The sequence below is a fragment of the Ambystoma mexicanum genome, chromosome 7q, assembly GCF_040938575.1.
Source record: "Ambystoma mexicanum isolate Mex_15411 chromosome 7q, UKY_AmexF1_1, whole genome shotgun sequence".
NCBI classification, from domain to species: Eukaryota; Metazoa; Chordata; class Amphibia; order Caudata; family Ambystomatidae; genus Ambystoma; species Ambystoma mexicanum.
Genome location: NC_090941.1, coordinates 613674499 through 613686873, shown reverse-complemented (window position 1 = coordinate 613686873; position 12375 = coordinate 613674499). Strand labels below are relative to the sequence as shown.

The 12375-nt window shown below is 41.0% G+C and overlaps 1 protein-coding gene across 6 annotated transcripts in view; it reads left to right on the top strand.

Annotated features, from left to right (window-relative positions):
* NBEA (neurobeachin) overlaps positions 1-12375 on the top strand; it is a 2584133-nt gene that overhangs the window by 1556970 nt on the left and 1014788 nt on the right. For all 6 annotated transcript variants that reach the window (XM_069640609.1, XM_069640605.1, XM_069640608.1 and 3 more), the window contains one exon: positions 8976-9100. In XM_069640609.1, the coding sequence (XP_069496710.1) occupies positions 8976-9100 (125 nt within the window). The remainder of the gene's footprint in view (positions 1-8975; positions 9101-12375) is intronic.

Below are 12375 nucleotides of genomic sequence, written 5' to 3'. Positions count from 1 at the left end.
GTTGAGGAGGTCCAATAGAATGCACATGAGTGGCAAAGTTGCTGTCTAAGACAAATGAAAAATAAGATCAGACGGTTTTCCCAACATCCTATTGCTCCGTGGTACATGTGTTGTACAGTAGTTTTCCTCTTGGGATGGGTACATCGTTGTATGCATTACAGTGTGTATCACTATTTCAGTGGGAAGTGGGAATTACCACAATATAGCACAGTTTCCTTATACTGCCTAAAAAAACAATATGTTCTTTAAGTGCAACAGTATCTCTCTTCTTTTATGAGAAACAGGCCCGCCACATCAAAATCGGGCTCCAACACAGAAGTAAGCCTACTGACTACATGTACAGTGGGTACAGTGTGTATATATAGTCAGTAGGCTTACTTCTGTGTTGAAACCAGGATTTGGTGGGGTGGGGTGGGCTTGTCCCTATGATATTATGGCCCACTGTTTCAATTATCCATTAAAGTACATACAATTAAATAAAGGTGATGGCGATAGAGTGTGACCAGTTGATCTAGTCATAAAATGTGTGGCATGTCCAATTGATTGGCATGCAGCAGCCTCAAACCCTTGTTACAAAGATATTGCATGGAGCAAGGCAGCTGTACCTCAAAGCCACAGCCATCACGCAGAGCACTGGATTTATTAATGCCTATGTGCATGAATGTATGACTACATCACACACTACTCCCAGGGATGTCAATTGGGGGTCACCAGGGGTCGCAATTGCAAACCTCTGGCCCTGCCTCTGTGACCTATGGGGCCTGCAGAGGCAAAGAGAAACCAAAAATAAAGAGGGTTCTCAGATGAGAGCCCTCTTTACATTCATTTTTTTTAAATAAAAAAATATCATTTCTGTTACGGTTTTAATTTCTTTTTGAAGTTAGACGTACGTCAAAAATAACCCTTTCCTCCACACCCCCACAGCACGTGGAAGGCTCTGTCTCCCCTGCTCATCGCATGGCAGGAACCAGAGCCGGTTCCTTTCGTGCATGGAGCATGGGAGATAGACTTGCCTTCAGAAGAGTTCCGCGGATCAGCAATGGATTTGGAAAAAGGCAAGAAGATGTTTTTAAAAACAAATGTGTGTGTGTGTGCATGCATGAGTGGGTGTGTGTGTATGTATGTATTCTTAAAACCACCAATCTTCCATCAGTGCTTTGGAATCGTCTATAGAAATCAATGGCTCAAGCATCAAAGTCGCACTGAGAACATCATTGTCCAGAGATTTATTAGATTTAAAACTGTCCTTTTATTTTATCAATCCATGATTAAAAATTGTTGCTGCCAATATGTACCCAGCAAATTTAAACAGGAGGCAAAAGCAAACTGCTATATGTATGTATATGTATATTATGTGTGTGAGTGCATGATGTATGGGAGGCCGGGTGTGTGAGTGAATGCTGGAGGGGTGCAGTATAAATGAGCATGTGAATGTTGTGCTTGTGTTCAATAAGTAGATACTTACCTGTAATCTTCATTACTCCGAGTCCTACTCTTTCTCGTCCCAGTACTTGCTTATGAAGCACCTTGCCTCATACGTAAGTACTGGGGTGAGGAAAAGTGGTGTGGAGGTAATTCTGGGCCAAGAGCCCGAGTTTGGGCTTGGTGGAGGAGAGTTGGAGGGATAGAGCACTTGTCAGGTGGGTGGTGTCACATCACGTAATGTACATGCATGATAAAGCAGGCATGATTTGTTATTAGTGTCTAGACTCACATTGTCTAGCTATTTCATAATGTGGCATGACATTTTTACAGGGCATCTATGATAAAGAATGCACGATTAGTGATATTGCCTATCTAGGCTGAAATTTGAGTGTATCCAGTCCTTACTGTGGCATGGTATATTCTCCTGGGCAGCTATGATAAAAATAAGCATGATAAGTGTTATTACATGAATAGATTGGCATTTTGGTGCTGCCAATCTAGGTAGGTCTTACTCTGGCATGGTATGTTTTTTACTGTGCATCGTCAAGGCTACAGCAAACATGATAAGTGTTCTTACTTGCCTGGCCTACATTGCGCAGCCAGTGTCAATATGCTTTCTTATGGTGGCATTGTAATTTTAACAGCAAAGCGGTAAGATAGCTCAGGGGGTTGAGCACTCGCTGCTGTGATCTGCAGGTCCAAATCCTTGCAAGTCTAACTCAGCCTATCATTCTTCTGAGGTTGGTAAATCAGTACCAATTTCAGTTAGGATAATTGTATGTACATGTGAGCTATGCACAGCACTAAGCACTATAAAAATAACAAAACATTATCATTAAAGCATGAATGCTCCTGTGCACTGAAAGTGACTTGCACATAATGGTTTTTGGATACTGTAATATCGCAGCAACTGGCAATGTAGGGGATCTACTTTTCATATAATGACAATACCCGACAGTTATAATTGTCAGAATATGGAAGTAACTTGCCATACAATGCTGAAGTGGCATATCTATTGCAGTGTGTCTGCCTATTTATTTGTTGTGTTTAAAGTTATTTTTTTTATTTAACACATTTTGTATCATATACTTCACAACTCTTAGTTCGTTACAAATGGCAATAAATGACTTCAGGCACAACATTCTAAAACCAATATTACAGACATTAATTAATTCAACACAATGCAATATAATATCATATACTATAAACCTAGCAGGGCCTCCCTTTCTGATCCTCCTCCCCCAAGATTACATTTTCCACCTATCCAACAAATTACCTTTATTATGGTGGACTAATCAAGAAAACAAGCAATGGTCACTGAGATAGAGTATCCATACAATAGCCTAGCACACTTGACTTCACTTTTTAAGTCCTCTATTCTACTAATGAACTTTCCCAACCACATTTTCCTCAGCCCTACTGTTGCAGCACTTAGCCAATGTTTTAGTGTTTCTGCCTCCCCTGGTTTTTACAGAGCCGACCATTTCTTTCTTCCCAATGGATCCCTCTTATGAGATCCCACCTTTGTAGGGAGCCTAGTAAATTAATATGAAAGCGCATATACATCTAAAGATATTTTGGCCCTGGGAATCTCATCGCGGAGGACTGCATCTCCTTGTATGTCCTCAGGTGTGTGGTTGGCTCCCTTTGTAGTTTATACAATGACATTCTCTGTATAACTTTCCCATTTCATTTTGTTGTATATGTTCACCGGTCTTTCAATCAATGTAGGCTTGTATGAATCAATTTCAGGAAGAATCGGGTCACAGCACTCCCTAAAATTGCTCAATGCTTTGTCATAATTATTGCTTAAAGATATATTCAAATAGTGAACCTGATGGAGGAACCAATATTGCCGCAGCCTATGTTCTACTATTGGCTCTAACGCTAGTAACCCTAGTATATCGTGAGACCATCCATGGCATATGAAGGTGGCACCCTTGTTAAAATGTGGTTGGTATCTAAAATATTCTTATCTGCTTCAGTACATATTTGGTATTTTAAAATGTTTATGTTGATGTACTTTTTTTATTCCCACAAGCCACTTTCGGTCATGTCACCAGGGTTAAAGAGGAACTGATGCCATCTGAGTCAAAGGCCAAGTTCCTGTGATGTCAGCAGGTTAGTGATGTCACTTCCGCTGCACCTGGGATTTTGGTGAAACAACGTCCCTGTCTCCTCCAGCCCGCACTGCTACTCTGGCCACCCCCTTAAGGCACAGTAGTTCAGGCATAATTCAATGGCAAGGAGCCAACCAGTGGTGAAATGACACACAGCATCTCAAATGGTTGTGTACGGTCAGCTTCGCTGATAGTTTGGGCCTGGAGCATCACCGAAAGAAGTCCTCAATGTGGCTTTTTCAGGCAATAAAAACAGTGAGATTTTTAGAACTCAATGACATGTTCTGTATGTCGAACGGGAAAATATGTGATCTATTTTGAGTGAGATGCCTAGTTTTGGAGGTTGCATCTCAATTCGGGGGGGCATAGAAATAGTACAATAAACCCAGAAACAGGCTTACTCTGCGGGTTCTGTGGCAAATGCCATATAACGGACACTTACAGACCTACATATGTAAACTCTGCTGCACCTGGGACTTATGAAATATCATGAATTGCCTGATGTGTCTCCCTGAAAAAGGTACTTTTGAAAGTCTCCTGTCTCTGGCTGTGGTCATATGATCCAGGCCACAGCACTGCAGCATCATGAAAAGGCCAGCCTGAAGAGCAGTGGACTGTTAGCGAGCAGGTAGGAGATCCCAATTACACAGTCCTGTTGCTGGTTGAACTGGTGAAGACCAGAAAATCGAGGCTGGCAACAGCAAGCCCATTTGCAACTGAAACCAGAGGGAGAGAGGGAGTGAAAAGAGAGTAAAGAGAGAAGTTCAGAACAAGAGAAAGAGAGAGTGAGTGTGCAGAGAGGCAGTCAGAACCAGAGAAAGAAGCCAAAGGTGTAGTTTTGCATATCAGGACAGGGACAAAGAGGCCTCCCTTCGCTTTTGAGGAATGCGAAACGGAAAACAGTTGTCAGTCTATGAGTAACTACTGCAGAAGGTCTCGCTCTACTTGCCAGCATATAGATTGGAGCGGATGTCGCTTTTTCCTTATTGGTCAACACTTCTGTGGAATTACCATGCCTCATTCGAGCACCCTGTCCCCTCTTTGACAGGCTTCAAATGTAGTTGTATCTCCCTATATTTCCGAGCTATTGAATTCACATTCCCAGACAGAACTTGGGAAACTATATCCTGGGAAACCATTGCATCTTAGAACACCTGCTGTGAAATCAGCGCATCCTGGGATATTGAGTCCAAGTACCCAGAGCGAACTGAGGACATTACTTGTTCTGAAATTGCTGCATACTAGGAGACAGAGTCACAATTGCCAGAGCAAACAACGTGTGGGACTGCTGATTTTAAGATACCAAGTCCAAATTCCTAGATGATTGTAGGACATTATTTGTTCTAAAATTGCTTTTTTTTACTGGAACATTGAGTCCAAATTCCAAATGTGAAATTAGAAAAGTAATTTTTCGGACACCGCTGCATGGTGACAGGCTAGAATCACAGAATAACAAGACAACTGCACACTTTGATACCAAGTCCAATCGAAAACCTGAAACAACCCAACAAACCAAAACTGACAAACGAACATAACAAATTGGGCAAATACATATACCAAGTATTTTTCAATTGAAAATGTATCCACATGCTGTGTGGTTAATGGATGTAGATTTAGGGGACACACAAAGGAGTAGTGTGAGAAACCGGAGGGTGTTCTCAGTCCTAACCCCCTTGTATTCTCTGCACAAGTGGCCAGGTGAAAGGCCATCGCTTTTGGATCCTAACCTTGGGGGCGGAGAAGCAAGGGAAGATCACATGGGCAGAGATTCCTTGAGGATCGGGAGAAGGATGATCTCAAGTGAGACATGGTATCCCCCTTTTCCTAATGACAACCAACCTAAAACTTCCCTGACCTTTATGGGTTATTTTAAGATCGCTCCCATCAATTCCCCATATGGGACACTTGATGGTACTGAGACGAGGAAGAGGCAACTAAGAGTAGTGAACACCACACACTTTCACTACTTTGGTACTGGGATGTGGGAGATGCCTGCAAGGTGGTGTGAAGGCCAGGCATGTCCTCCTAATTATGGTCAGGCAAAGCTGATTGAGGGAACACGCCTGCAAACTGTTGAAGGGTTACAGGTGTATAAAATGAGGCAGAAAAAGAAACACGGGGAGCAGCTGCATGGTGTCCTGTGTGAGGAGCAGAGAACCGTGCTGGAAGAGAGGCGAGCTGATGGAGGGAACTGCCATGGAGAGGTCTGAGGTGTAAAGTACACCAAAATGTTCTAGACTGCCAGGAGAGGTGACCTGGAACAGCCTGGCATGGGAGCAAGATCTCAGTGGAACGGACTGGCAGCAAATAAGGGAGCCAGGTGGAAAGGCTGCCCCTTTTGAGTGAAGTGCCCGTTCCCCATTGCCGAGAATCCGGCCCAGGGGGTCAAAGGGGCAGATGTTGGTCCCCAAGCAGCAGATGCTGCAGATCATTTGTTCCAAGCGTCGAGGACAGCAACTGAAAAGTCCAATGAGTTTCTGTAACATGAGAAACCCAGTGCACAAAGAACGACTCAATGAACTGTTCCATTTATATTGAAATACAGTGTAACTAGCATCAGAGTGGTTGCGTGCGTTACCAAAGCATGTTTCCGAAGGTGTCAGATCTAGGACTTTTTACATTGAGAACTGGAAAGAGCCATAAATACATTGTATCAGAGTGGTCATGTTTCTTAAAGCAGAACGGTTTCAAAAGTCTCAAGACTATGGGAAATTCTCTTAAAATGAAAGGCACCAATATTCCATAGCATGCTGAATGAAAACAAGAACATACAAGAACATATGCCAAATTAATGCTCAGAGAATGCCGAATTTAATGCAAACTGTATCATTTTGAAAGAGACAAATATTCCATAGTGGGCTGAATGAAAACAAGAGCATAGGCCAAATCAATGTCTAGGGAATGCTGAATGTAATGGAAAAGTTATAATTAAGCAGAACATACTGCATGATACCTTGAGCAGTGAATGGAACTGTGCAATCACTAAAAAGCACTGCATACTGCATTTTGGACACAACTGAATTTTCCAGGTTAAAGAAATCACGGAGTGTTGGTTCCATTAACTATATGAAATCCTGGAAATAACTTTATTACATGAAGAAAAGAAGGGAACCTGCATGGGCCAAAAGAAGGATGATGAAAATAGCTAAGGCCCTTCTCTGTTCTTAGTTTGAACTATAGTGGAATAAAATTCTTGGGGAAGGGATCGCTGAGACGTCACTACCTTTTCTTTTGAGTTGTGAACTATGGTGAAACAGGGGATCCTGAAATTTCATGACTCTTTCTTTTGGTGTTTTGAACTGTTACATTTGGAACTTGGAGGGATGAAAACCCTGAGAACTATTTTGACATTGTATAATCCTGAACTTGAAAACAGAAAACGTTGACTCTTTTTGTGGAACTGTTTTATACTTGGGGGGGGGGGGGGTCCAGGGGGGGGTGGAGCTCAAAGAAAGCTGTGAGCTGGAAGAAGCTAAGAACTTTGTTGGACACTGTTTATTTTGACTGTTACATCCCTACACACCGGTTTGTTGTAGCTGTGAGGGACAGGATAGGTTTTGGATACAGACAGACTTTTAAGATGAACTCTTTGACTCTCACTGTCCTTCGTTTCATTCATGTAGAGAAATCCCACCTAGGGCAAGTTGGGTTTTCAACCATCCTGACCTTTAAGTTAATAAATATTCTTTTGTTCAACTTGATATCTCTTGTCTTTGTCATACTTCATGATGCTTGCACAGTAGTTCTTCCTGGGAAAAATGTCTGAAACATGGAACAGACTTGGAATCGGAGTAGTAGAGGCAGAGGCACTGACACTGTTGAGGGAGGTACCATGCTTCTCATGCTCAAGAGAATCGTTTATAGTTGAGGCGCACACACGGATTCGGCGGGGGTCCGCATACCATCTCTCACTGTGGTACGGCCGGAAATGCGGCGGTCTGGTCATCTGATTTGCATGAAGAGCTATCTCTGTATGTGCCCAGAAAAAAAGTATGCCCGAATAACTAGAAATGGGAGCGAATTTGGGCAAAATGTATATTAAAAGTAAATGAATTGCTTGAATAATATCAAATATGTCAAAAAAAAAAGTTGATCAGGTAGGTATTGATGGGGCAGCTATTACGACACATATGTAATTGATCTAATCAATTCTCCAGGTGAAGTTTACATGCAGTCGTTTTAAGAAAATATCTTGCATGTTGGTTCTCAGTGTCGTTACTTCAGGGCTAGTTAATGAAGCCTAAGTGTTAGTGCTGTAAATGGGAGAAAAAGCATTTTAACCTGAACAAGGGGATGGATGTTAATGGTTAGTACTAGCGCAAAGCCATAAAATCTTCTTATAGGCCAGTTAAATGTTGGAATAATAATTTACCAAGACAATTACCACATGCCGGAATATTTTTGCAGCCTTAATTCGCCGGTATTAATAATGAATAAAACTGCAATTTTCTCAGTTTGCCGGGGGCAGTGGGGAATTATGTCAATGAATATTTCAGTGCATCTTTTTAATCATGGTTCTACAACCTCAAATAGCCCATATTTTACGCTTCTCCGTTCAGTCTGCTAAGGGACCCCAGTCATTAAATGGCAAACTCTTTACACCGAGGTCCATTCCCTGATTTACAGGCCTTGTTAAAAACAATGCGAGGGAACTCAAGCTGTGCCATTAATACATGTAATGTGATGCCGCATTTCTTAATGGGCTCCCTGTGACTGATGCTTTTAGCACCAGGCAAAGTGTTCCAAGGCGGGCTGAGCTGAGCTCCTTAATGCCCAAATAAAACCAAGGAAATGTGTTAGGTTTGTCGTGTTTTATTTTCTTTGCGCTTGCTCTGGTATATTTCACTTTTTGAGCGGAAATGTTGGCCCGCTGCCTGTAGCTAGTTGTATTCACGGTGGCTTTGTTTGCATTCCTAGACCCATCGTTTTGTGGCCATATCTACAAACGTATCAGCTTATTTTGCATTATCAGTGTACTGATTACTTAACAGTAAGGCAGGAAGGATAGCTCAGGGGCAACTTGTCTTGGAAGCAACAACATCGGTTCGGATCCTGATCCCGCTTGTTGGTATTACGCGCATTATAATAGAAAAAACACGCACGTACACACACGAGTCCTACATGTACTTTTCATAGTGTCCCGGAAGGGATAGCTCAGTGGCAACGGGTGCTCGCCTTGAAAGCAAGACGGTTCGAAGCAACACAGGTTCGATCCCGGGGTCTGATCACTTTAAAAATGTAAATAAATAAATGGTCATTATGATTAGCACTGGGACGAGAAAGGACGTTGCTATAATGTCCTGGTTACTGAGCATCTTTATTGTGCATAGTCCTAATCTTGCTGGTCATAGTCTTCAACAGAGGTAACGCTCATTGTTATATGATTTGATAATGTCGACTCAGCATTTTCTTGTTCTTAAAAATTTGCAGCCAACTGAATGATTTCTGGCGCTTGGATTACTGGGAAGATGACCTGCGGCGTCGCCGGAGATTTGTCCGAAATGCATTTGGGTCCACACATGCTGACGTCATGCTCAAAGCTGCCATCGAATATGGTCAGTAACGTCGCTTTCCTCTTCCTTTCACCTGTGCTAGCCTCTCTCCCACTTGGTGATTCGCATGTATACAATTGTGTGTAATCGTATCAAACTCAGATCCCGGGAAAGTTTCCAGTATTAAAAAGTGTGCGGGGGGAACAGGAACACATTCAAGACGTAAGCACACGGTTTATTGCTTAGATCAAAACTAAAAATGCAAAGCTATATCAGAAAATATACTGCTAATGTATTATCCTGAAAACTCGCCAAAACTAAACCGTGTTTTGAACTTGTAAAGGCCCGTAATCCAGTGTCTTCGGTAGATTTAATCAGCGTCTGCTTTTCTTTCTAAATATTTTGCACTGAAATTTTAAGTTTCCTACAACACATCTTTAAAACCAATGTTTTCCTTGTGCCTCTTGGTGATAGTAATGAGTAGAATAATTTATGAGGTTGTCATGTAAAAAATAGGATCGGCGGGACTTGATGTATTCTCAGCCCCTGGTGTTGCCCTATGATTTATACCTGCTTGAACGTGGTGTCATTTTTCATGGTGCTTAGTTTCCGTTCATTTTCTTAACCAATTTTTGATTATGGTAATGTTTGATGATAAATGTTTTTGGGTTATGAAATTGATAATCCCAAAATGGGAGTGCATGTTTAGCTGGGTCTCCATTTGTTGTTATGAACTGTTGTAGGATACAGTGCGCAGGTTCAATTCATTTTCTCTTTTTCCATTGCTTTTGGCTTGAAGCAAGCACATGTTTTCCTAATGTACCTTACAAATAATTATTTTCTTTGACTTTCAATTCTTGCTTGGTGTCAGTACATTGGTGATATGTGCTGTCACCATTTTCTACAAGCCACTGTGCCTTTGATCAAATGTTTCAACTAAGTCTGATGAGTGTTTTTCAACTAAGTCTGATGAGTGTTTTGCGAGACAGAAAGGAGGCCCTTAGAAGAAAACAACAAAAAAAAAACATGCAGCAAAGACACTATTAATCCGCTTTTTATTTGGCAACCAATATTTGTCTCGTGTGGGGTCCTTGGAAATTTGGTTATGTGCCTGCTCTGCCATCCGATGCATCCAAGTCATTGTCACACTAATGAGTTGACCTTGATCAACAAAAAAGCTGACCTTTAAATGATTTGGAATTGAATCTGGTTTGATGGTTTGCAAGGTTTTTGTGGCAAATAGCACTCTTCAACGGTGAAGAAATGTGCTAGGGACTTTTTTTTTGTTGGTGGTGTATAGCGTTGAAATAAGCCATTTTTATAAATGTGTTTTTGACTCAAAAAATAAAAGTATAGTTATTTCACTGCTCATTTGATTGGTTAACATTCTGGGTTGTTGCTTCTCATGAGGTATCACTTGTGTTATATGCTACTGTATGTTTATTCTATTGAATGTGCCTGGTTGCACTTCTTGTAGGAGGGTGAAATTTGTGAAGCAGAAGTAATGCATTTTGATGCGTTTTCTCAAGGTAGGAAGCAGCAACGTCATCTCACCAAAATGTTAGGGTTAATGGAAGTGAAATCACAAGAAGTACCACCACGTGAGGGTTGTCCTTGATAGCACCTCTGAAAAGGGATATCGGTGGTGTGGTGTAAAAAAAAAGCTGCAATTGCACAGAATACTGGACCACATAATTTCTAGTGTTAATACACGGTTCACCAACGGTATATAACTAGGGTATGATATGATATGGCATTTATAAAGCGCCTATACACAAGTGTGTACTGTCCTGATAAGCTATAGGTGTAATCATGATAGTCCAGTGGTGGAGCCAGCAGTATATAGATCGGGGCCACTGCCTTCATATTTCTATTCACCGCTATCCTCTGTCCAGTGCTTGTCTGCAGTGCACTGCCTTGTCAAGGCACTGTAAGAACAGCCCAGACACGCATTCTGTCACATTTATGGCAGTTTCCTTTTAAGCACTATTTCTGTTTGCCATTACCACTTCTGAGACACATCTTCGCATGTTGTGTCTACGGCCAAACAAGAGAACGCACGCCGTTTGCTGTATCAATTATTGTTAGTTGATTAACTTGGCTACTTTGTCAGACGCTGCACATTCGACCATTCAGAACTGTTTGTTTCAGTTTTTAGGATAACGGTGCCTCTCCATTTTAGCCGTGTTAAGCAAATGCTTCCACAACTAGACAAGACATTCTCTTTTACCGTTTTTTTTTATATTGGTCACAATCCTTTAATAACTTGGAAGCCACAAAGCTGTCACACAAAACTGAGGATGTATTCGACTTCAAGACATAATTGATCATGTGTCAAAAATAAGTACCCCAGAGAACAATTTTCTATACGTTGAAGGCAAGGTTCATTTTTCAGTATTGCTTTTTGGGGGAACTTTTGTAAATGTGATGCTTTTGAGATACCGTGTTGATGAGAAGGAGGGAGCAAAGAAAGGAAGAAATGGCTTTTCCTTACCCTTGTGAATCTGAAAATACAAATATCTGCCACGAAACGTTGACACGTGATCAACAATCAAAGCACTTAGTTCAGCGAGCCTAGACTAAGCCCCACTTTTTTGTTGTTGCTGGTTGATGTTTGATCTATATATTTACAGTGGCGAGTCACAAATGAATTCGCAAAGAGAAAAAATCCTGCATGTATAGCATAATAAAGCTTAGTTATACAGTATGCAACATTTATGCAGCAAATGTTTTAACACATCCTTTTTTGTAAATCAACGATAAGGAAATATTTTGCATAATTTTATTCCTTGAAAAGTAACAGGCATATCTGCCCAAAATCATCTTTAAAATGAAACTATCTTGTCATTGAACTCAAGTTTTTGCTATGCATGTGAGTGTGTATTCATTGATGCACCTATTGCAACGACAAATATGAGCATCGATTCCTAATTATGATTCTTAAAAATTGCCAGGCTTGTTTTTGTGTGGTACGAAACAAAGAAAAATACTTTTGGAAAAGAGTAATAAAGGGACATGTCAATTGTAATACATTTAATGGGTGCTTGGAACAGAGTTGTTACAACAACAAGAAACAAATTGGATTTAAAGATAATGAGAGAGAGGCAGAGAGAGAGAGAGAGAGGTCAGAGGTGCCAGTGAATGATGCATCATATACAATATGGGAATAATCGTTTGATTAATAGGAAATTATGAAAATAAATATCATAGACCAGTGATGCCAAGGTGACACTGCCTTCATTTGCAGGTCTTCCCTCGCTTCCTAATGTTTCAGTCTCTTTTTAGATTTCCTGCTTCTTAGTAATATTTTATATATATATATTAGTCACTGTCCATTG